The 24,519-nt window shown below is 45.7% G+C and overlaps 2 protein-coding genes across 2 annotated transcripts; one reads left to right on the top strand and one right to left on the bottom strand.

Moving 5' to 3' along the window:
• Window positions 1–545: 545 nt before the first annotated feature.
• LOC134584813 (histone H3) lies at window positions 546–956 on the top strand. The gene has a single exon (XM_063440635.1). It carries the CDS (start codon window positions 546–548, stop codon window positions 954–956), a length of 411 nt encoding a protein of 136 aa, XP_063296705.1.
• A 1,928-nt stretch (window positions 957–2,884) lies between these two features.
• LOC134584843 (histone H1B-like) lies at window positions 2,885–3,529 on the bottom strand. Its single transcript, XM_063440661.1, has one exon. The coding sequence runs from the start codon at window positions 3,527–3,529 to the stop codon at window positions 2,885–2,887; it is 645 nt and encodes a 214-aa protein (XP_063296731.1).
• Between the last annotated feature and the right edge of the window lie 20,990 nt (window positions 3,530–24,519).

Genomic DNA, 24,519 nt, shown 5'->3' with positions numbered 1-24,519 from the left:
TTTGTAACATTTCCTGCTGCTCTGTCTCCTGGAGCTCATTTGTATGGCTACTGAGCGTCCTGTGAGTGAAAGTCCTTTATCAGACGTGGCTTCTATCCCATCGAAAGAAGCGGCCTTTCTGCATGTGTAAGAGGTCAATGTCCCATGCACCCCTCCCCCTCGATAAAGCCTATACAGCTATTAATAAGTATGTTGGGAGGAATACGTCCATTACTGCCCACTGCCATTCCTTTCAACTAGTAGCGTCTATAATAAATGCTGTCAGGACAGGAAGGGTCACTAAAGGCTTAGATCCCTTCTTTGGGCGCGTGGTCTCAATAGATGGAGGAGGGGGGAGGGGATGAAGCAGTTGATTTGAGCGGGCATTTTGAATGTGGGGGAGGGGATGAGAAGCAGTTGATTTGAGCGGGTATTTTGAAATGGTTTACTATTTGTTTTCAGCCAATCAGAACATACCACCCACTTGATGAACCAATGAAAACGCCGTATCGGCTATAAAGCCCAGGCTACAGCGAGCAGCGTTCATTCCCTTTCGTTTTGCTACAATGGCCAGAACTAAGCAGACAGCCCGTAAGTCGACCGGAGGCAAGGCTCCCCGCAAGCAGCTAGCCACCAAAGCTGCTAGAAAGAGCGCCCCAGCTACCGGGGGAGTGAAAAAGCCTCACCGTTACCGTCCAGGAACTGTGGCTCTCAGGGAGATCCGCCGTTATCAGAAGTCCACCGAGCTGCTCATCCGCAAGCTGCCCTTCCAGCGCCTTGTCCGTGAGATCGCTCAGGATTTCAAGACTGATCTGCGCTTCCAGAGCTCTGCTGTCATGGCTCTGCAAGAGGCTAGCGAGGCTTACCTGGTTGGTCTTTTTGAGGATACCAACTTGTGCGCCATCCACGCTAAGAGGGTCACAATCATGCCCAAAGACATCCAGCTGGCTCGTAGGATCCGAGGCGAACGTGCTTAAGTTGAAACCTGCTAACACAAAACACAAAGGCTCTTTTAAGAGCCACCAAATCTGCACTCGAACGAGCTCCAACACATTCATAAAAACGTGTCTTTTAGCCTGTGACTTTGAGCGGGCTAGCTACGGAGCCCACACACTACAATGCTCAAATGTCCCCACATATCCCATTTTCACGTCAGGCAACGATGTAGCCATCATCTCTGCTGGTCTATTTCACTGGCGATTTTACAATAACTTCACTATTTAGAATCCATCGTGTGGAGAGGCAGCAGGAAAAAGACTACTTTTTCGCTTAGAGGAGAATACATAGTTAACACAGGAGTGCATATGCAAAGCTAGTAACAATGTTTCTATTTAAGTGGCTGCAAGCATGTATTAAATGTAGGCAACAGTAACAATACACCAAAACCAGAGCTTTCTTGACAGTGTGTGTGTACGTACTTGCTCATATTTTTTTACATCCCCTACCATTAACAGAAGGCGGCTCCAAATCCTCCGATGGTTCAAAAATGCGGTCTACAAATACAGTGTTTAGCAACCTTTCCCGTCTAGATGTTTGGGAGCAGCCTCTACTACTATCTCCTTCTCGGTGTATCTATGTAGATAGCAGGCAATTTATCAGGTGTGGAAGGGGTTAAAGTGATTAGGTTCAGTCTTTTAGTGAAAAAGTGGGTGGCCCTGAAAAGGGCCTTTGGGTTAATGGGGTGTGCGGTAAAGTCAAGCCCGAGTTTTAACCTCCGAAGCCATAGAGAGTGCGGCCCTGGCGCTTAAGAGCATAAACTACGTCCATGGCGGTGACAGTCTTCCTCTTGGCATGCTCGGTGTAAGTGACGGCGTCCCGGATGACGTTCTCCAGGAATACCTTCAGCACCCCGCGAGTCTCCTCATAGATGAGGCCGGAAATACGCTTCACGCCTCCCCTGCGAGCAAGGCGACGAATTGCAGGCTTGGTAATGCCCTGGATGTTGTCACGAAGAACCTTCCTGTGACGCTTAGCGCCACCTTTTCCGAGACCCTTTCCTCCTTTGCCTCTGCCAGACATGGTTCTGCTCTTCTTTCTGCACGAACGATATGAGATGCTTTGCAAAGCTCTTCCTTATATACTCCTCGGACGGACCGTATGGGGACCTGCAGCAAAGGAGGCGGGCGTTTTAAACACGCCCCTTCACTTTTTTTTTTCCTCTCAATAATATGCTTAACCCTCTCCTTCCGTGCTCGAAATGGTTCTGGCTTTTAAAACCAAAGCTGTTTATGCTTCAAAAGATTTCACAATCGTGAAGTCTTTTGAAGTATAATCATTTTATCATGTCTTTAGTGTTTCTTTGATAGTCGGCTTAGCTACTGCACAAGGTATCATTTCTTGGGCTTTATCACTCTTTGAATATCGAAATAAGCGCCCGTTTCACACGTGGAGAGAGGACGAGGACAGTCCCTTTTATTATCACCATGTACAAAATCGCAATCCCTAAAATATGTTCTGCTTTATTATCTTACTGAAAAAGGCAATAACATTAAATCTAGTCTGGAAGGACACTGTGTGATATTCTATATATTATATGCGTTTCTCACTAAAACTGGCCTTTCGCAATTTAATGAAGAAACACCCTCAGTATCTTAGAACGGAGGGAATTTCTAAGCCAAAAAAAATAAAAAAAATCAACGCTCAAGTGTAGCACTGGTATACGGGGACTTAGCCACACCGACAAGATACATTCCTGTGTAATCTTTTCGAGCACTAGATGCTGGGATTACAGGATTCATTAGGTTATTCCTGACTTTAGAATGAGGGATGGAGGGGGAACGATATGTGTGACATGACACCAAAACAAACACGTTGCCATCACTGATATATAGCTCTGAAATGAGAATGTGGTGGCTCTTACAAGAGCCTTTGGGGTTTGGAAAATAAAATTAAATGCGAGCAAGGCTTATTTCTTTTTGGGAGCTGCCTTTTTAGCCTTTGCAGGACTCTTTGCGGCTTTGGGTTTGGCTGCCTTTTTGGCAGGGCTCTTCACGGTCTTCTTAGCCGGGCTTTTCACTACCTTCTTGGGCTTGGCGGCTTTGACTTTCTTCGGACTTTTGGTGGCCTTTTTAGCGGAGGCGGCCGGCTTTTTGGCCTTTTTCGGGCTCTTTGCAGCTACCTTCTTAGGTTTGGCTGGAGACTTGGTGGCTTTCTTCGGGGCAGGCTTCTTGACTTTAGCCGGTGCCTTTTTCTTGGTAGCCTTGTCCTTGCTCTCCGCCTGCTTTTTGTTGAGCTTGAAGGAGCCGGAAGCTCCGCTTCCTTTGACCTGGACGAGAGTGCTTTTAGTCACCAAGCCCTTGAGAGCCAGCTTGAGGCGGCTGTTATTCTTTTCCACATCATAACCAGAAGCAGCCAAAGCCTTCTTCAGAGCTGCCAGGGACACCCCGCTGCGCTCTTTAGAAGCGGACACAGCTTTGACAATGAGCTCGGACACGCTAGGACCGGAGGGCTTAGCGGCTTTCTTGACACCGGCTGCTTTCTTGGGCTGCTTCTTCTTGGAGGCGCTTTCTACCGCAGGTGCGGCGGCGGGAGCTGGGGCGGCTTCAGACATGGTCACTATTCTCTATGAAGATCAAGCAATAATACGCGCCCGCAGCAGCCTCCAAATTATACATCTCCAGCTAGCATCTTATTGGCTGATCTAACCACGCTCTGATTGGATACAGTCTTATGACACACCCTCCACTGTCCCTACTCCATCTTTTCACACTCTGCTCTCACACTGTGTTTCCGAATGGATAAAACGAATACATTTAGGTAAAATAAGAGGACGGAGGTCGATGCCATCTATCGTGGAATGTACTAAACTATCTAACCAAGAATTCATTAGCAGCTCCATGGGTCCCGAGGGTTGTCACGATCTAGCAGAGCCGGTGAAAGCTGACACATCTCCTTTGGGATGAGCCTGATGTTCTCCACAAACATTACTGTGATAACTATTAAAAGAATATATTCCAAGGTTTTCTTTCTCACTCTTATGCAAGAAAGGGAAGGGGCCAGTGTTATCAAGGTGGGTTGAAGCTCGTGTCGTAAAGAAACAGAGAAAAGGGATTTTGATCCTCGTTTGTTCAGACAGGTAGCTCAGGTAGGATGTAGTAAGATCATAGCAGAAGAGCTCTTAGTCGTGGCAATTTTTAAATTACATAATTACATAATTGTATGTTATATATCTATGTTTACCCTCTAACAACAACTAAGACCAGTTATATTAAAACACACACACTGTGTTCTCCAGGAAATCCTTTATGAAGCCTGGTGTAGGTCTGGCACAGTAAACAACAGCAATGAGTTCCGCACTCTAGGGACTTTTTTCCAAAACATCAAAAACATTTCAATGCTATTTCAAATCATGATAAAAACATGACAGCAAAAATTGTCCTGATTTTAGCACCAAATTAGGAGCTAACATGTTGATCTGTGTGGCGGACCACCAGGGTATCACCTTCATGGATTCCCTTTCCCGTTGTATTAGCTAGTACAGCTTTCCACAAATACATTTGTCTAAACGTAATGCTGGGAGTCAGTGGCGTACACACGACCCATGGGGCCCCGGTGCTAAAATTGATCCGTGCCCTTCCCCCCGCACTTACTCTGCGCGGGCAACAGATGGCGGCAGGCTCCGGGTTGCAGGGCTGCAGGGCTGCGACCGCGGTATGTACGCAAGTGTATGCAGATACACATACACTTAAAAGACCACTTTAGACACCCAGATCACTTCAGCTCAATGAAGTGGTCTGGGTTCCAGGGCCCTCTAGTTTAACCCTGCAGCTGAATACATAGCAGTTTCAGAGAAACTGCTATGTTTCACTGATGGTTAATCCAGCCTCTAGTGGCTGTGTCACTGACAGCGGCTAGAGGCGCTTCCGCGATTCTCCCTGTGAAAATCACAGTGAGAAGACGCTCGACGTCCATAGGAAAGCATTGAGTAATGCTTTTCTATGGGCGGTTTGAATGCGCGCGCGGCTCTTGCCACGCATGCGCATTGGGAGCTGAGAGGCAGGTCGGGGCGGAGGGATCCCCAGCGCCAAGGGAGTCCGGCGCTGGAGAAAGGTAAGTGCTTAAGGGGTTTAAAACACACACACACTCTCACGAACAGACGCATACACACTAGCTAACAGACACACAAATTTACTGCCAAAGACACACTCAGTGACAGACAGAGACACATACACACTCACTTATAAAACACACACTCTCACTGACAAACACACACTCACTAAGACACCTAAGACTCACTAGACTCACTAACCTAAGACTCACTAGACTCACTAACAGACTCACTAACAGACACACACAAACTAGCACACTCAGTAACAGACACACACACTCACTCACACACAGACACACACACTGACACTCACTAACAGACACACACTCAATAACAGACACACACAACTAAAACACAGTAACACACGCAAACAAAAACTAACACACTCACTGACACTCACTAGCAGACACAGTAACACACACACTGGCACAAAAATGTGCACTAACACACACACACACACACACACTGTAGCACTAACACACATACACACGTTTTTTGTGTGTTTTTTTTCTTCAGATTTAATCCCGCAGCCTCCCTTTCCAGTCCAGTCCAGGGGCTGCCCGGCGGCCGGTCCTGCTGGCTCGTGAGGGAACACTGTCCCCTGAGCGCTCTCTGCCCAGCTCCCTCGCACATTTTTACTGATGCCGGAGCCAGAATATAACTTCATATTCCGGCTGCAGCATAAGTGCGGGGCGCGCAAGGGAGCTGATCAGAGAGCGCTCAGGGGAGAGTGCTCCCTCGCGCGCGCGCGCCCGGTAACACCAGGGCCGGCCTCGGGGGCCCTGATGTGGCCAGCTCCTTGTCCCCCCAGTAGAAGAGTCTGCCCACACTGGCGTACATACCGAGTCGCTAGGTGGCCGGGCCCCCTGGTGGGCCGGGCCCAGTCGCAGCTGCAACCCCTGCGACCGCGGTATGTACGCCAGTGCTGGGAGTAGATCTGGTTTATTCAGGCAAGGCACACAGAATTTATACACAGACCCCCAGCATGGGGTCTCCATTCATGGACACACAATCCTGGACACACTTTGATGGACTGCATGGTACCCTGACTGGGCACCTCTGCCAAGCTTGCTTCCTAGCTATCACTGGGACACCAGTAGTGCTATAGCCCCTACCCGCTGCAGCTTGGCTGGGGTCTATCCAAACTTTCCTAACCTGTAACAGGGTCCTAGTGATTAAGCTCTCTTGCACAGAGTATAGCTGTCTCACCCAAACATGAGCCCAGCAAGAGTGCGGCTTGGAGTGGGCAAAGATGGCCGCCAACACGTGACCAAGTTTGTCCCAGACTCCAGGGATCCCATTGCCCTGGCATTTGAACGCTTTTGGGAGCAATACTGGGAACAAGCTAAACAGAGCCAAACAAGACCCACGGCTGCAACAAGCCCTCCACAGAACGGGGACAAACCACCACAGCCAGGGCGGAAAGCTGGCGCTACACAAGCGGGGAAGCGGAGGAGGAAGCCGCACAAAGCGTCCCGACACAGAGCTGACAAGCGGGTGCACTCATCTCCGTACCCCTTACATGCCTACCAAACAGCGGGGACCGCCAACAGCCTCTAAAGCGGCTCCTACATCGGAGAAATCGGAGACGCAGCGGGCCCACCCGAAGGTAGTCACCCATCATGCAATGCCCAACACCCGATATGACCAGCACCTTGGCACAGACCTGCTGCACTCTCCCAGACGGGGAACAGGCTGAGGGTCGGACCGGCCCTGGGACAGCATGACTGTTGAGAGACGTACTCACAAACTGCTACTACACCCTGGACATTAACTGTCCCTCTTGGCGAACACGAGTACTAGCCCTTATGCATACTGCTGGCCTGTGAGGGTGACTTTATCCCAACACGAGCTTGTTATAGATAGAAGCAGCATTATCTATTTTTTTTTTTTTTTTTTTCGTTTTATTACTCCATGGCACAGATACATCTATGCCGGCTAATTGCATGTCATTACTTAACTTAGCCTGATTACAGCCAGGCTACCAACATGCTTACTAATGTAGAAAGGTACTGCTGGGGATATCTCACCTCTATTAACGTGCTTACCAGGTGGTTTTATAGCTCACCGGTTTAACATTGTAGTCTAACCTGTTTTCAATGTTGTAAATTCTCTGATATATATAGCTGATAACAATCTAACCTGGATAACCTAGTTTAACGCTGTTATTGATAATATTATTAGATATAACTCTTTGTCATGCGATAATAATCCATAAAACTGTGCTATGTTTTAATGCCTAACCAATGTAAATCTATGTATGACGCTCTGCATGCTCTAGCTGTTGTGGCATTGTGTGCTTTATGTGATTTTTCATGCACAAATAAAATAAAGAATTTAAAAAAAAACACGAGCCAAGACTTAGTAAAGGGTGAAGTAGAACTGTGTTATCCAGTGTGTGGTGGCCACTCGGGTAGGGGCAGAAGTCTCCCAGCTACTCTGTGTCCCAGATACCGCACTTCAGCCATACCAATGTGACACTTGTCTGGCTTCAGAGTTAAGCCAGCTGCTCTAATTCGGCCGATAACCTTCCCTACATGGGAAATCTTCCTCCTATGAGTCACAATTGATAGCTATGCTGTCCAGGTACGCACGTGCAAATTCCTGGAAGCCATTGAGGAACCTATCCACCATACGTTGAAAGGTGGCTGGGACATTCTTCATCTAGAACGGCATGACCTGATATTGGAATAGGCCAAGCGGGGTGACGAATGCCGACTTGGGGATAGCCTCCTCGGCCAGGTGAATCTGCTAGTAGCCCTTGCATAGGTCTGTTGTGGCGAGATACTGTCCCCATGCTATATGATGAAATAGTTCCTCCAGGGCATGGGATAAGAGTTGGTAAGAGTCCGATCGTTCAGTCGCCTGTAGTCCACGCAGAAGAGTGTTGTTCCGTCCCGCTTCGGTACTAGGACTACAAGCCAAGTCTGAAGCCTCAATCACTCCTAGTCACAGCATTTACTGTATATCCTTCCGTATCTCTTACCGGACTGCCTCGAGAATGTGGTAGGGGTGGTTGCCTCATAGGTGCTTGTCCTGGGATTTCCACGTTGTGTACAGCCAGGGTGATGTACCCAGGGTCTTGGGAGAAGGTCTTTCGTTTAGCTTTCAATAATTTGTGGGCCTGAACTATTTCTTTATCAGTCAGTTTGTCTCCTAGTTTGACTTGAGCGATAAGGTCAACTTGGGAGTCTCCCTCTAGCAAGTCAGGTAATGCGAGGCTGTCTAGATCCTCAGAAGCTGGGGCGCACACTGCAGTTACATCGTCCTTCCTTTTTTTGTACTCTTTAAGCATATTAACGTGGAAGGAGCAGTTTACTCTCTCATCTGCACAGCTGGCTACCACATAGGTGGTATTGCAGATATGCTCCACCACCTTGTAGGGACCCTGCCATGCCGCCTGTAATTAATCATGTCAGACCGGTTTAATCTTTTGTCCAACACGGAAACTACGCAGTCGGGTACCCCGGTCATACCATACTTTCTGTCACCCCTTGTCAGCTTGGAGGTTCTCTTTTACCAACTTAGCCAACTGTTCCATGTGGTCACAGAGTTTTAGCACATTCCCCCATCCCAATGCACTGTGATGAGGTCCTCGTTATCTTCTCCCATATAATAGTCCAAAGCAGTTCCTGCGGCACCTCCCAATATGCACATAAGAAGTGCGGTAGGAGTCGCTTCCAGTCTCGGCAAGCAGTGTTCTGTTGAACCGCTCGCAGATATATATATATATATATATATATATATATATATATATATATATATATATATATATATATATATATATATATATATATATATATTTTTTTTTTTTTTTTCTGCCGGTTATAAGGAGAACTCAGAATGGATTTTACTGAGACTACCTAGAAATCCCAAAGCTGACCTAAAACGGATCAAGCAGTGTCTGTTCGGCTTTTTTTCCTTTTTCCTTTTTTTTTTAGAAATTGTTTATTTTAAAATTCTTGCAAATGTAACAATTGATACTTCAAAAATGTGTATAACATTGCTGCTTTAGTCATAATGTCTAGTACAAAGTTCACATTCAGTAACAGAAATACTTGTAGTCGACATAGAGGGGAAGTGAAGACCAAAAATAATAAGGGTGTTGATATTCAAATAGATTCGCTGGTAGTTCAAGGTCTCATATTATCTCCAGCTGGGTGTCACTATCGGTCTGTTTGACTGGTGTTCATGAAGTTACACTAGGGTTCCCAGGAGGTCATGTATATTTTTTTTTTTTCCAGTGGAGGGTGATAAGCAGATTTGCTGCTTTGAGCAGATGTATGTCTAGGGTCCTAGTGTCCCTTGGTATGGAGGGAGGCAATATAAGATATAGGAGTGTTTAAGGTGGGTAGGGTATGGTGGTTCCCGTTATGAGGTGTATGAGACTGGAGATCCGTGACCAGAACTTTTGGTTCACTGTGCATGACCACCAGATGTGAGCCGTGTCCCCAATGGCCTCTAGTCATCTACAGCAGTTATTGGACGTGCCTGGGAATGCCCGTTTGAGTTTGGATGGGGTGTAGTGCCATCTAGCTATCTTCTTATAGTTACTTTCTTGTGTCGCTAAGCTGGTGGATGATTTTTGTGTCAGGAGGAATATTTGCTTCCAGTCATTATCTGCGAAAGATAAGTGCAGTTCTTGTTCCCAGTGTTTTTTGTAGAGTAGGTTGATTGGTTGGCTAGTGTCCTGTAGTAGGCATATGTGGTTTTGACCTGTTTCTTTTTGAGTGTGCATTGGGTGCACGTAAGTTCGAATTTGGTCAGTGCTCGGTGACCTTGTTGGGGGTATTTGTTGGTCCGCAAAAAGTGAATGAGTTGATCGTAGAGAAATTTTTGAAGGGTCGTGGGAGTTCCCTGCGGGTGTAGGGACGACAGGGGCCTAACTCCCTCATTGTCAAGGAGGTCTCGTGAAGGTAGGTATGCTGTGGTATGATATTATCTGTATGCCGCTCCCGATTCACCAGGCTTGAAGAGCGGATTGTGAGTCAGTGGATATAGCGGTGATGGGTATGGTGATATGTCCGCCGCCAATGACTCATGTGTGACCACATTCTCAGTGTCGGAGTAATGGTCGGGTGTTGTTTGTGCATAAGGAAGGATTGGCCAGAGTTGTGCCATGGTATTGTGTGTATGGGGACACGGAAGATGTTATTCTCTACATCTACCCATTGTTTGGTCGTGTTCTTGCCTGTCCAGTCATAAATCCTGGCCAATAGTACTGCACTGTGGTATCGTTCCACATCTGGCAGCCCCAGACCCCCCTCCGTCTTTGATCTTGTGAGCAGCTGATAGGCTAGCCTGGGGCGTTTGTGGGACCAAATAAATGTCGTAAATAGTTTTTGTATGGCAGCAAAGAAGGTTGTGGGTAGAGTGATCGGGAGAACTTGCAGCAAGTATAATATTCTTGGGAGAATACTAATTTTCAGGATATTTATCCTGCAAAACCAGCTGAACTGCGAAGTGTGCCATTTAGTAAGATCTTTAGTTCTAGCTTGGATTAGCAGGGGGGTGGGGGGTGGTTTCATATAGTCGTGAGATAACGGATGGTAGTGCTACCCCCAGATATGTTATATGCTCTGTTCCCCAGGAGAATGGGAAGTTTGATTGTAGATGTGTTTTGGTCGAGTTTAGTACTTTCAGTGGGAGGAGTTCACATTTACCTAGAGTGGCATGAAAGGTGAACACTTTGCTATAGAGAGACATCTCCTCCAGTATATGAGGGAGTGAGGAGCTGGGTTCGGAGACCGTGAATAGCATGTCATCTGCAAATGCTGATATTTTGTGTTCTGCCCATCCAAATTTGAAACCCTTGATGTTAGGATTTTCTCTAACTCCCTGGAGGAATGGCTCCAGGACCAGGACGAAACAAAGAGGGGTGCTATTGGAGATGGGTACTGGGAGTGAGAGTTGGCCGTTCACGAGTAGCCTAGCCGTTGGTCTGGAGTATATAGCTCCCATCCACCTTAGCCAGTTTGGGCCAAAGCCCATCTGTTCCAGGGTGGCAAGCATCAGGGACCAGTCCACCCTGTTGAAAGCCTTTTCGGCATCTCTGGAGAGTAACAGTGTCTGGGTGTTTGTGTGTTCAGAGTGATGCATGAGATTAATGAGTTTGGTGATATTATTTTTTAGCTTCTCGGCCTTGTATAAATCCAGCCTGGTCTGGGTGAATTAGCTCTGGGAGCTTGAGGCGTAGGCGGTTAGCTAGTGTTTTTTTTTTTTTTTTTTTTTTTTTTTGAATTCTTTATTTTTGTAGTGCATGAAAGTATAACAAGAGGGCTTGCCATGCCCCAACAGTATTGAGAAGTATATAACCAGACATATGTTAACAGTTGGTCAGCATGTGGAAAGATCAGCACAATTTTTTCATTATAGTCACAAATAACAATCATGAAGATAGAAAATATAAACAGTACATACATAGATATTTTGATTAGAGAGTTCGTACATGAACATTTCTGTAAACTTTGTTTGGCGATTTCCATAACCCACGGTTTGATCAGATTAGGTTAGATAAAGTGACAATTTGAATATAGAAATGCGGTATATGACATTGTAAAACTTAATGTGTAAATCATAATAGCGGTTGCACTGTTTAGTAAGTTGCCTGCAAATACTTGTGAGGTCATAGAGGTATAGGTAACTTTACATGTCTTATACCTATTCCGAACTTTATAGTCATATTCACATCATCTAGTCCTTAGTTGCCTCTGTCAGAGAGACCGTTGTCTAAGTCGTTCGTTTAAGTACGTTATCGTCTTTGCAAATCAAATACTGCGCCACCAGCCGCCCGTGGATAGTGTCCAGAAGGCTCCTCCCCCACTTTTCAGTTGGTTATCATGGAAATGGTATGATTGGTTGTCTATAGAGTTCCCAGTCTCGTGAAATTATTCCACGGAGCCCAAACTTTGGTATATCTCATATAGTTCCCTGCTTTAGCATGTGTTAGTCCTTCAAGTTGTTTCGTGTCCTCAACCCTCTGAATCCACTCCCTGAGCGAGGGAGGGTTTGGCTTTTTCCAGTGTTTGGGGATTAGTTGCGTGGCAGCCATGACTAAGTGGCGGAAAAGGGCAGTTTGCATTTTTGTAAAACCCTGAGGAGGCATGAGGAAGATGTATTGATCTGGGGCTAGTATGAATTTGGTTTGGAAAATGCTTTGTATAATAGTATGTATCCTGTTCCAGAATTTTACTACTTGCGGGCATTGCCACCAAATGTGAGCATGAGTTGCTCCTGTTTGGCAGCATCTCCAGCACTGATCTGGAGAGGTGGTGTGTATCATGTGGATCTTCGCTGGGGTATGATGCCACCTCGTTAATCTTTTATAATTGCTCTCCTGTGCTGATAGGGAAATAGTAGATGTGTGTGCTGCTTTGAATATGCGGTGCCATTGTAGGCCTGTTAAGTTTACCTTCAACTCTTCTGTCCATTTAACTGTATACCCTGGAAGAGTATTCTCTTGAGATTCTCTAAGCAGCGTGTACATTGATGATAAGATTTTCTTAGTGAGCGGGTGTGAGGAGCATAGTTGTTCTAATTTTGTGAGTGGTCTGTTCCCCAAGGGTAGTAGGTTTTGCGTCTTGATGAAGTGTTTCAGTTGGTGGTAGTGTAAGAGTTGTATTACCGTCGGATTTTCGTGCGGTAAAATTTGGAGTAAAGTCTTAATTTTGCCGTCCTGTAGCACATCACGTAATTGTAGAGTCTCGTTTTTGTGATAAAGATCAAAAGATTTGCCCGAGTTCCCTTGTTGAAAGTAGGGATTGTGAGTGATGGGATTTTTTCTAAGTTTGTGCCACAGTTTGAGGGTTGTGTCAATCGTCGGGTGGGATTTGTGGGTTCCCTTAATGGGAAGAGTAGGATTGGAATGGAACCAAACGCATGTATGTAGTGGGGAGCTGTGGAGGGCATTTTCAATGGTAACCCATTGTTGGGTTTGTGTGTTTTTGGTCCATTCATAAACCCTTTGTAGATGTAATGCCTGGTGGTATAACTCAATATCAGGGAGATTTACTCCCCCATTTCCTTTGTTTCTCGTCAGGATGGAGTGAGCTAGCCTTGGTGTTGTGTGTGCCCATAGAAATTTCGTGATTATGGATCTGCTTGTGTTGAAAAAGGTGTGTGGGATTACGATGGGCAGAGTTTGCAGAAGATACAAAAGTCGTGGTAGCACATTCATTTTAATTATATTGATTCTGCATAGCCAGCCAAAGCAAGGTTTGTGCCAGTTCTGCAAATCTTTAGTGATGTTAGCTAGCAGAGGAGGGAAGTTTAATGTATAAATCAATTCCAATTTGTTTGGAATGTGCACACCTAGATATTTAATCGACCCTGAGGCCCAGTTGAATTTGAATTTGGACTGTAGTAACATATTGGTGTTTCCCGTTGTGTGAATTGGTAGAATGTCACATTTTGTTAGGTTCGCCTGGAAGTTGGATATTCTGCCATATGCTTCCATCTCCAATATTAAGTGAGGTAAAGTTGAGAGTGGATTAGTGATCGTGAATAAAAGGTCATCTGCAAAAGCAGTGACCTTGTATTCCTGTTTATCAATCTTAAAGCCCTGAATATGTTTGTTGTCTCTGACGCCCTGAAGGAACGGTTCTAAGATTAATATGAATAGGATAGGGGAAAGAGGACACCCCTGTCTCGTCCCATTAGTGATGGTTACTGGTTGGGATAACTGGCCATTGACCCTCAGTCTGGCTGTCGGTGCAGAATATATAGAGTTTAGCCATTCTTGCCAGCGTGGTCCAAAACCTAACTGTTGAATTGTGTGATGTAGTAACGCCCAACTGACTCTATCAAATGCTTTCTCCGCATCGATAGCTAGGAGAATGCTTTCTATTTTGCGCGATTGGGCCCAATGTACAAGATTAATAATTTTAGTTGTGTTGTGTTTTGCTTCTCTGCACGGAACGAAACCGGCTTGGTCTTGGTGGATAAGGCCGGGTAGTAGAGGTTTCAATCTATTGGCCATTATTTTGGTGAGTATTTTGATGTCTGCATTTATCAAAGAAATAGGTCGATAGCTGCTACATGCCTTATGATCTTTACCTGGTTTCGGTATTAAAGTGATGGTTGCCTCTAGTGCAGACTTGGGGATGATAGATGACAAGTTTTGGGCGTTAAAAGCAGTAGTGAAGGGTTGTGCTAGGATTTGAGACAGTAATTTATAGTATTTCCCAGTGAAGCCGTCTGGGCCTGGGCTTTTACCAATGGGGATAGTTTTAACTACCTGAAGGAATTCGTCGATGGAGATGGGTTCGTCAAGAAATGCTTTATCTATGGGTGGTAAAGTATGTTTAATCCTGGGTGTTAGGAAATCTAATATATCTTGTGAGGTGGGTTGGGAGGTTTTCAAGTTGTATAAGTTAGTATAAAATTTATGGAAAGCTTTGAGTATGTCTGGCATGTGGCTGGTAGGGTCGCCATTCTCCATATTAATTTCGGAGACAAAGCTGGATTGTCTTTCTGCCTGAAGTGCCTGAGCAAGGAATCTCCCCGCTTTGCCTCCCTGTGTGTAGTAAGATCCCTTGGTGAGTGAGAGCTTACGTTTTGCGTTTAATGTAAGGATCGATGTGAGTTCAGACCTTTTAGAGAGCAGAAGATTGTAATTTTCTAGGGAAGAGGCGCCCCGGTGTTGGCTTTCCAGATTTTTAATATCTTGTGTGAGTTTGGTAATTGTTTGTTCCCTCTTACGTTTTAGTTTTGATGCTATTCTAATTAATTCTCCTCTAAGTACAGCTTTATGTGCTTCCCATGTCATGATTGGCGTCGTGTCTGGGTTGGTATTTTCTTTAAAGTAATTCGTGACTGTTTCTTTTATTTGAGAAACAGCTTCCTCATTGTTCAGTATCATGTCATTAAGTTTCCATTGAGGAGCCGACTTAGGGATTGAAGGTATGGTCAGCTTGAGTGTAAGTGGTGCATGGTCTGACCACGTGATCGGGCCATAAGAGGCTGATGTGATCAGGGGCAGGTGTCTATGATGGAGAAAAATTGTGTCTATTCGTGTGTAAGTGCCAGTGGGAGGTGAGAAGAAGGAGTAGTCTTTTGTTTTAGGATTGACTGCTCTCCAGCTATCAAATAGTTGAGCTTCATAAAGGATATTTTTCATATGTAGTCTCGTTTGCGTCAGATAGCCCTGCGATGAGGAAGTAGTGTCAAGGATTTCATCTAGGGATATGTTGATGTCTCCCCCCATGATAAGTATTCCTTCATAAAAGGAGGATAATTTGTGTAATATTTTATTGAGTGAGTGTGATTGTTTTTTGTTTGGTAGGTAGATATTTGCCAATGTGATTTGAGTGTTTCCTAATTTGCCCTTCACAAATATATATCTACCAGCATCGTCAAGTAATTGATCCTGAAAAATGAATTGTGTCTGACGGCTGACCAGGATGGCCACACCCCTCGCTTTAGCCTCAGTGTAGTTGCTAAAGTAACCTCTTGGATAGTCCCTATTCTGAAGTCTGGGAGGAGCATCTTTACGAAAATGTGTTTCTTGTATATAAACAAAGTTTGCCCTATGTTTGTGGAAATCTGTTAGGGCTATGGACCGTTTCTCAGGAGTATTTAGTCCCCTAGCGTTTTGTGTGACAATAATTATATTGGACATTGCTATGGTGCGGTTGTTAATATGGTGCTTGGATTGTGTTCAATGCTAGTGTATTTTGGAGATTCAAATGGGTGTTATTGGTGCGATAACCTCCCAAGCCTTCCTGATTTTTTAAGGAAGTTTGGTGTATGGATGGGGTGAGGTGGTGATACTGGTTACCTTGCAGATAGGATGTTCTGTAGGAGACCAGAGATTCCTCCCGGTCGGCCCCGGGCAACTGGCTGCGCAGTAGATTTAGTGTTCACAGTCGATGATATGTCTTAGTCACAGAAGCACAGGTGTGCGGTATAAGCTGTCCGTGGAGTAATTTGTCAGGCACTAAGCGAGCACCACTGTATATATATTACAACAACGATAAGAAAAGATAAGTTAATACATAGAAAAATAACACGTATAAAATGTATCACTAACAATAGCAATAACAACAAAGCCCTTCAGTATATTTAGATTGACCTCTCGATATTATGGATACAAAGGTTATTTCACAGGTAAGTCGTAATTTCAAACGTAGATGTGAATATATTGTATCTGAAAAGTATTTCTCTCTGTGTTGTGAACGCTCTATCTCATAAAGAGTTGTCTGTACTGTGTAGTAATACTATGAAAGATTAGATGGAGATTAAACCCAACAATGTGGGTAGTCTGTTTTCCCTTAAGGGGAATAAAGTTCAGTCTCTTTATCAGAGAGAGAACCGTAGTTTATTTGGGGTTGTGTGCTACGGGTGTGTATCTAGGACCCGGGGCTTATCGATCCTATTTGCTTAAATAACCTTTAGGAGAGAAGGTCAGGGGACCTATATTTAATAGAACAGGTAGTATAAACAGTGTGTGAGAAGATCTCAATTAACCAGTTAATGGGATCCTAGTCCGCGTTGTGGGGTGATTCCAGTTACTCTTTATTTTTTTTTTATTTTTTTTTTTTTTTTTTTTTTTTTTTAATTATTTAAAAAATTTTTAATTTGTTTTGAAATTTTTATATATATATATATATATTTTTTTTTTTTTTTTTTTTATGAATTAACGTTTACGTCCAATTGTCATCTAGCCGGTCTCAAAGTATGAGCCTTAATCCCTTATCTAATCAAAGTGTAACGTACATAAATAGCTGAAGCTAAACCAGTTTAGTGTGGTTTCTCATCTATAGTTACTCTAGGGAGTCTCGTATGAATGACCCAGTTTTATTTCCACTATTAGATTAGGAAACCCTGGAATCCCTGATTTGTTGTGCTACTAATGGACTTGCTTGGCTTAAGGACTTATTACGGGTATATTAACAGTAAACATTAGACAATAAAACCTATAGATATATATAGAAAGCTGTACAAAATGTGTAAAACTTAGGAATTTTGAACACAGCGTATGTGTCCGGACTGTCTTTGGGTATACGACCTGATAGCGCAAGTCATTAATCTCCCAGCATAAAGGTGGTTGCTTCAAAGGCTCAACGACTTTGTCCGATCAGGTTTAGGTGAAAGTCTTGATGTCCAGTGCTTACATGCGTCTCCAAAAGCTACAAACGAGGCATGTGCAAGATAGATAGAGATTTGGGTTGTATGTGGCTGGTATCAGTGGATTTTAGATGAAAGAGAACCCCTATCGTCATCGTCCATTACATGTAGAGTAGACATAGAGGATTAATCGTTGGAGATTGGTCTCATGTGGTTTTGAGTGTTCAGCTGCCTTTCTCGTTGAAGATGCGGTGAGATGAATCTGTTCGGTGGTTTCCTTGGTTTCGCTGGGGTGGTCCATTTCTGTCTTTGTGATATTTGAAGGCTTTCTTGGTTCGGTATTGGATAGTTCCAGTCCATTATAACTGTGTCTGGCAGGTCCATAGCTCTTAGAAATGGGGGGACGTCCATGATCGAGGCAATTTGGTGGATGTTACCTTTGTTATTTACAATCAGCGCAAAGGGGAAACCCCAACGATATCTAATGCTCCTATTGCGTAGCAGTTCCGTGATTGGTTTAAGTGCCCGTCTGGCCTGTAAGGTGTACCAGGAAAGATCCGGATAGATCTGTATTGGATTTCCATGAAATAAAAGTGGTTGTGTTGTGTCCCTCAATGATCTCAGAATTGAATCTTTAGTGTTAAAATAATGCAGCCTGCAAATGACATCTCTGGGGGAATCCTGGGATAGTCCCCTGGGGCGCAACGAACGATGGGCCCTATCTAGGAGCATTTGGCTTGCGTTGGAGTCTCCTAATATGAGGGTGAATAGCTCAGTTAATACCCCTGGTAAGTCTTCATTTAGGGTTTCTGGGATCCCCCTTATGCGTAGATTATTTCTTCTCCCACGATTATCCAAATCATCAATATGTCTCTGGGTGGCTGACATGAAGTGTATGTGAGATTCCAGAGTTGAGGAAATATTAACTATTTGGGCCTGCATTACATCCTTTTCTTCTTCCAGGTCAGTGACTTTTAGGTTAATTTGTTGAATTTCTGAGCCCATCTCCGCCATTTTAGCATGAAGTGTGGTCTCTAATTTCCCAATTATATTCTGTATATCTGATTTAGATGGGAGATTCTGGATATCAGACTTAGATGGGAGATTTCTTAGCATATCTTTTATATCTAAATCCTCACTAATGTTTGGTGAGTTACTTGAACACTCCGACATGTGGGGGCTTTGTGGCTGTGATTCTATTACAGAGTCAGTGTCCGCCATCTTGGAGAGCGCGGCCGCGGACTCCGGCTCTCGATCGAGATTATCTTTAAAATATCGGGTGAGGGTGCCCGATTTAGCTGTGGGGGTCTTCCCTTGTTGCCCCTGTACCTGATTTTGTTTCCTGGGATTGCCCATGTCACTCACGTCTCTCCGATTGCAGCGGATTGTGCCCGGGTCTGGAGGAGCTGAATCAGAACGCGTCCATCAGGCTTCCCGGTTAGCCACGCCCCCGTTAGCTAGTGTTTTAGTGAACATTTTTTAAATCAATATTTTTAAGTGAGATAGGCCAATAACTCCCACATTGGGTCAAATCTTTACCTGGTTTGGGTAGAGTGCAATAGTGGCTTCCGATGCCTGTGGGGGTATGGAATTGTCTTTAAGTAGGGAGTTGAGTGCGTCTAGGAGTGGGGGTATGAGCTGGATGGAAAAGCTCTTGTAGTATTTGGCCGTGAAGACATCTGGGCCCGGGCTCTTTCCTAGTGGGAGGGAGTGTATCACTACTTCTAACTCCTCTTTAGTTGTGGGAGAGTCAAGTCTTTGTTGTACGTTGGGTGGGATTGTCTTGGCGATCCTTTGTTTGAGGAAGGCTCTTATGTCAGTAACATCTGGGGGGAGAGTCCCTCAAGTTGTAAAGTTTGTGGTAAAACTCCTGGAAGGCTAGCATGATGTCCGCCATCAGATTTGACTTGGTCCCTTGTGGAGTCTGTATGGATGAGATAAATGTGGTTTGTCTTTGTGTTTTTAGAGCTTGCGCTGATAGTCGTCCCCCTTTGCCCCCTTGGGTATAGTACCGGTGTCTGGTAAGAAGAAGACTTTTCTTGATTTGTGTTCTATTAAGGGTGGCTAGCTCTGAGCGTTTATCCAAAAGTGTTTTATATGTGGTGAGGTCTAGGTTGTTTTTGTCTGTGGATTCAAGTGTTTCAACAAACAACCGGGCACCTATTTTAACTAGCAAATTGTCCGGCAGAGGCATATCGAGCAGTATCAGAAATGCATCTATACGAGAAGGTCAAGGAGAAATGAATGGTTCAATACAATATAACCCCGGAAACCTACCGGACAAACAAACAAACTAGAGGATTACGTTAAGGGCACAAAGACTACTATACCAAATGGGCATTTTGAAGCTCAGCCATGATATTCCCCTTGCAGGGCAATTAGGCATTTGGAAAGCGAATCATCGGATCATACAGGGATATAGCCAAACCTTTGATATGTGTCAGCGAGTAGAGAAAAAAGGTGAATACCCGAAAGCTAAATAAAAATCCGTACCCAGGGGGCGGAGCCTGACCGCCAAGCAGTACAGACGTGGGCACCACGAGCTCTCGCCTGACGGGCCAAATTTGGGTCAAACTCAACGGCTACACTGACCGCAGACTCACCGGGTTGTGCTACCCATGCTGGGAATGCACTGCGGAACCGAAGGACACCCCTCTGAAACCCGTCGAGGCAGGGAAACCGAAACGCCGAGTGCGGCCTACTAAAGTTGGAGCCGGGGAGAGACGGCCGCTCACCCCGACGCCAGACACACCAAGCGTCTCTACAGGTCTCCTACCCCCCCCCCCCCTCTGGACCGGTGGGGGTTATCCCGGTCCCCACTGGGGGAACAGACTGTGGCATCAATCACCACCCCAGCTATCTGAACGCAGCAGGCGACACGAGGCACTCCAACCTCACGGTGGTAGAGGTTGAACGGTGGTAGAGTGCCTGAGGGAGAGACGGGGTGACACAGTAAGGGAGCGGGTTGCACAGTGGTGTGAAAGTGAGGGAGGGGATTGCAACTGGTGGCCCCTGGTGTCTTTGATCCCTGGTGCTCCAGTAAGCTCTCTCTACAATTTGCCCTGAGAGACTGCACAGTCTGCAACTCCACCAGGTGTGAGCTGCAGATTGTGCAGTGCCTCACAATATCCAGAAAACAGAGCATTGAAGTGGTATCCCGCGGCGACGGTCTGATTGGCCAGAGATCGCGAGACACTGCATAGTCAGCGGAGCTGCAGACTGTGCTGGCTTTCTGCTTCTCAGGACAGAGTGGAGGGACCTCGCAACCAGCAGCATACCGGGCAAGGTGTGGGGTCCTTGTACCTGACACAGTATGCCTGCCCGATGGCGAGTTAGGCCTTAGGCAGCCGCCTAAATCGCTGCTCAGTGCCGACTGCGGTCTCTCTCCCTCCAGTGCAGCATTTTCTATTTGAAGCTGGGAGGTAATGATAGTCAGTCACTTCCCAGCATCTCATGCTACAGGGATTCCGTTGGGCAATTAAACAGTGCTTACCGAGTCCCTCTGCAGCAATGCCCATCAGGTTTCTTTAAGTGTATGGGCTACCCAATGGGCAAATCACTACAGAACTCCAGTTTTGTTCTCGCTGGACCATAGGTTCCTGCAGAAAACCAATTGGAAAACGCTGTTTGAGTGTATACAGGCACATCTGGTGAGAAAGTGTATAATGTGTTGGCGCAATAAACAGGAAAAAAAGGCAAGTTACAAAAAAAATAAAATGCTTATGTCTTTAAGATCAAAACAGGCTTATCAGATTGTCTTTAATAAGCTCAACATGTCTGCAGACACTGAAATCATCATGCTGATATTTAGATGAAGCCTCAATGGTCTAAATTGTTCTTTACTGGCAAACACCAAATCAAAAAAAAAAAAAAAAAAAAAGGAGGATTTCCATGTATCCAAAAAGTAATGAACAATCGTATGTGGACTAATGTAGATACTTTCTAAGGACAGGTATCTAATTCAGTCGGGGGTTGGCTGAACAAATGGATACAACTAAACCTTTAATAAGAATAAAGCTAAAGGGGTGGGATACCCCAAAAGAAGTCACCAATATCAAGACTTACACAAAATAAAGACAATTACAAAAATAAATCCGTACATATCCAATGTGCAATAAAGGGAAAAGCCTGCTAAATGTTCCAAAGTAAGCCTGCGCACATTCCCCATAACTAGTGGAAATGATAGAACATAGGGTAGGTAGGCTAGATATTGCACACTAGCTGTTTTGAGGTATATATGTCAAAAAGACCTTTTAAAGTCTAGTAAAATACTAGCGTGAGCAAAAAGACGATAGAACCACATACTAGGCTTCCATGAGTTGCAACATAGTAATAGACAGTATCAGGATGAAGTGAAACATTGTTTCAATAGGCTATAACAAAAGAGAAAGAAACGGATACACTTATCGAGTGAAATCCCTGGCCATGTAGCCATTTGGTAAAGTATTAGGTATAAGATCTCCTACAGTAGCAGCTTTTATAATATCCCTAATGCGACTTCAAGCGCTACCCTGAATAAGAAGCCTGTCCCTAATCTACAGTTACTAGATATACAGCCGCCCAACGAATATCTTCTAAGATCAAGTCCGGTATCTAGGTAGACTTGAAAGTAATAGAGCGGAGCAAACTGAGCATTAGGTGGCTAAATCAGCATGTGAGTGATACAAGTGTCTAAAATGTGCAAACACGAGCAGCTCGAGATCTTCAGAGTTACAGGACAGCATGGAAAGGGTTAAGTGAAAGGAAAGCTACACGTTTGCGTGAGCTTGTGGTGGGCAGCAAGTAAGCTGTAGAGTTGATGCATGGGTGTGATGCCAGCTCTGAGAGAGACAGTGTGGGTGGCTCTTAAAAGAGCCTTTGTGTTAGCGGGTGGTCAGGGAGGCGGACATTTACTTGGCGCTGGTGTACTTTGTGACAGCCTTGGTGCCCTCAGACACGGCGTGCTTTGCCAGCTCTCCGGGTAGTAGCAGGCGCACGGCAGTCTGGATCTCCCGGGAGGTGATGGTGGAGCGCTTGTTGTAGTGAGCCAGGCGAGAAGCTTCTCCTGCGATGCGCTCAAAGATATCATTGACAAAGGAGTTCATGATCCCCATTGCCTTGGAGGAGATGCCGGTGTCGGGATGGACCTGCTTCAGCACCTTGTACACGTAGATGGCATAGCTCTCCTTCCTGCTCTTTCTACGCTTCTTGCCATCTTTCTTCTGAGTCTTGGTGACGGCTTTTTTGGAGCCTTTCTTGGGGGCTGGTGCGGACTTTGCTGGATCAGGCATGATTAACGCTGTTAGCTCGCGAGCGAATAGCAAGCGGCTTGCTCCGGCGGTTCTATTTATAGGCGGACCATGTAAATGAGGCCCTTCCGCTTCCCTTCCTGCGATTGGTTGCTAAAGTCAGATGACGTAAGGAAGCGGCTGTTTAACACTAGCTCCAGCAATAGATTGGTTCCCTGTATAACGTGTCTCTAATTGGCTGCTTGTAAAGTCATCCAATCACAGAGCACAGTGTGTTTATAAATAGCTTGTGGTAGGGGAGGAGTTTTCATCTTCTTGCATTCAATCAAGAACAAACATGTCTGGCCGCGGAAAGCAAGGTGGAAAGACCCGTGCAAAGGCGAAGACTCGCTCATCCCGAGCGGGACTTCAGTTCCCAGTCGGCAGAGTCCACCGTTTGCTGAGGAAGGGCAATTATGCAGAGCGTGTGGGAGCCGGTGCCCCCGTCTATCTGGCTGCAGTGCTGGAGTACCTGACCGCTGAGATTCTGGAGCTGGCAGGGAATGCCGCTAGAGACAACAAAAAGACCCGCATCATTCCCCGCCATCTCCAGCTCGCTGTCCGTAACGATGAAGAGCTCAACAAACTGCTGGGAGGAGTGACTATCGCCCAGGGAGGTGTCCTGCCTAACATCCAGGCTGTGCTGCTGCCCAAGAAGACCGAGAGCCACAAGCCCAAGAGCAAGTAAAGCGGACAGCTGCTGCACCTGCCTCCCTCACCTACCAAACACAAAGGCTCTTTTAAGAGCCACCCACGTTCTCCACAAAGAGCCGATTAATTGTTCTGCTGCGCGCAAACCGTTCCCTGTATCTACACACACACCACGCTGGCAGCTCATAAGCAAGCTAAAATATTAGGGCGCTTCTGTCACAGCACTGACTGAGTCCCATTTGCAGTCCATATCCTGTCCAACATTCCAGCTATAGAACTAGTTAAAATCAATGGCTGCCATGCATGTCTATGATAAACGCAGCAGCAAATTAATACCAATTGGGGCAAGTGTATATAGTGTACAGGTCCTCTTTTGTTAAGCGGGGCATCTCTACATGTCGCTCACTCTCAGGATTCCCCCCTCTCCCGCTGTCTGGAGGACATGCCGGGTGAAACCTACTATGAGCGTTCAAATCCTAGCGGCGCTACAGCTCTGTTGTCTGTGCTGCTGGATGAGTTAACGCAGCCTTAATAGCCTGGCCTCTCGGCTGAAAACATTGTTTCAATAAGTGGATGCTTTGTAACATTTCCTGCTGCTCTGTCTCCTGGAGCTCATTTGTATGGCTACTGAGCGTCCTGTGAGTGAAAGTCCTTTATCAGACGTGGCTTCTATCCCATCGAAAGAAGCGGCCTTTCTGCATGTGTAAGAGGTCAATGTCCCATGCACCCCTCCCCCTCGATAAAGCCTATACAGCTATTAATAAGTATGTTGGGAGGAATACGTCCATTACTGCCCACTGCCATTCCTTTCAACTAGTAGCGTCTATAATAAATGCTGTCAGGACAGGAAGGGTCACTAAAGGCTTAGATCCCTTCTTTGGGCGCGTGGTCTCAATAGATGGAGGAGGGGGGAGGGGATGAAGCAGTTGATTTGAGCGGGCATTTTGAATGTGGGGGAGGGGATGAGAAGCAGTTGATTTGAGCGGGTATTTTGAAATGGTTTACTATTTGTTTTCAGCCAATCAGAACATACCACCCACTTGATGAACCAATGAAAACGCCGTATCGGCTATAAAGCCCAGGCTACAGCGAGCAGCGTTCATTCCCTTTCGTTTTGCTACAATGGCCAGAACTAAGCAGACAGCCCGTAAGTCGACCGGAGGCAAGGCTCCCCGCAAGCAGCTAGCCACCAAAGCTGCTAGAAAGAGCGCCCCAGCTACCGGGGGAGTGAAAAAGCCTCACCGTTACCGTCCAGGAACTGTGGCTCTCAGGGAGATCCGCCGTTATCAGAAGTCCACCGAGCTGCTCATCCGCAAGCTGCCCTTCCAGCGCCTTGTCCGTGAGATCGCTCAGGATTTCAAGACTGATCTGCGCTTCCAGAGCTCTGCTGTCATGGCTCTGCAAGAGGCTAGCGAGGCTTACCTGGTTGGTCTTTTTGAGGATACCAACTTGTGCGCCATCCACGCTAAGAGGGTCACAATCATGCCCAAAGACATCCAGCTGGCTCGT

The sequence above is a fragment of the Pelobates fuscus genome, unplaced genomic scaffold (assembly GCF_036172605.1).
Source record: "Pelobates fuscus isolate aPelFus1 unplaced genomic scaffold, aPelFus1.pri scaffold_24, whole genome shotgun sequence".
In the NCBI taxonomy this organism is placed as follows: Eukaryota; Metazoa; Chordata; class Amphibia; order Anura; family Pelobatidae; genus Pelobates; species Pelobates fuscus.
This window is presented reverse-complemented; position numbering and strand designations above follow the sequence as displayed.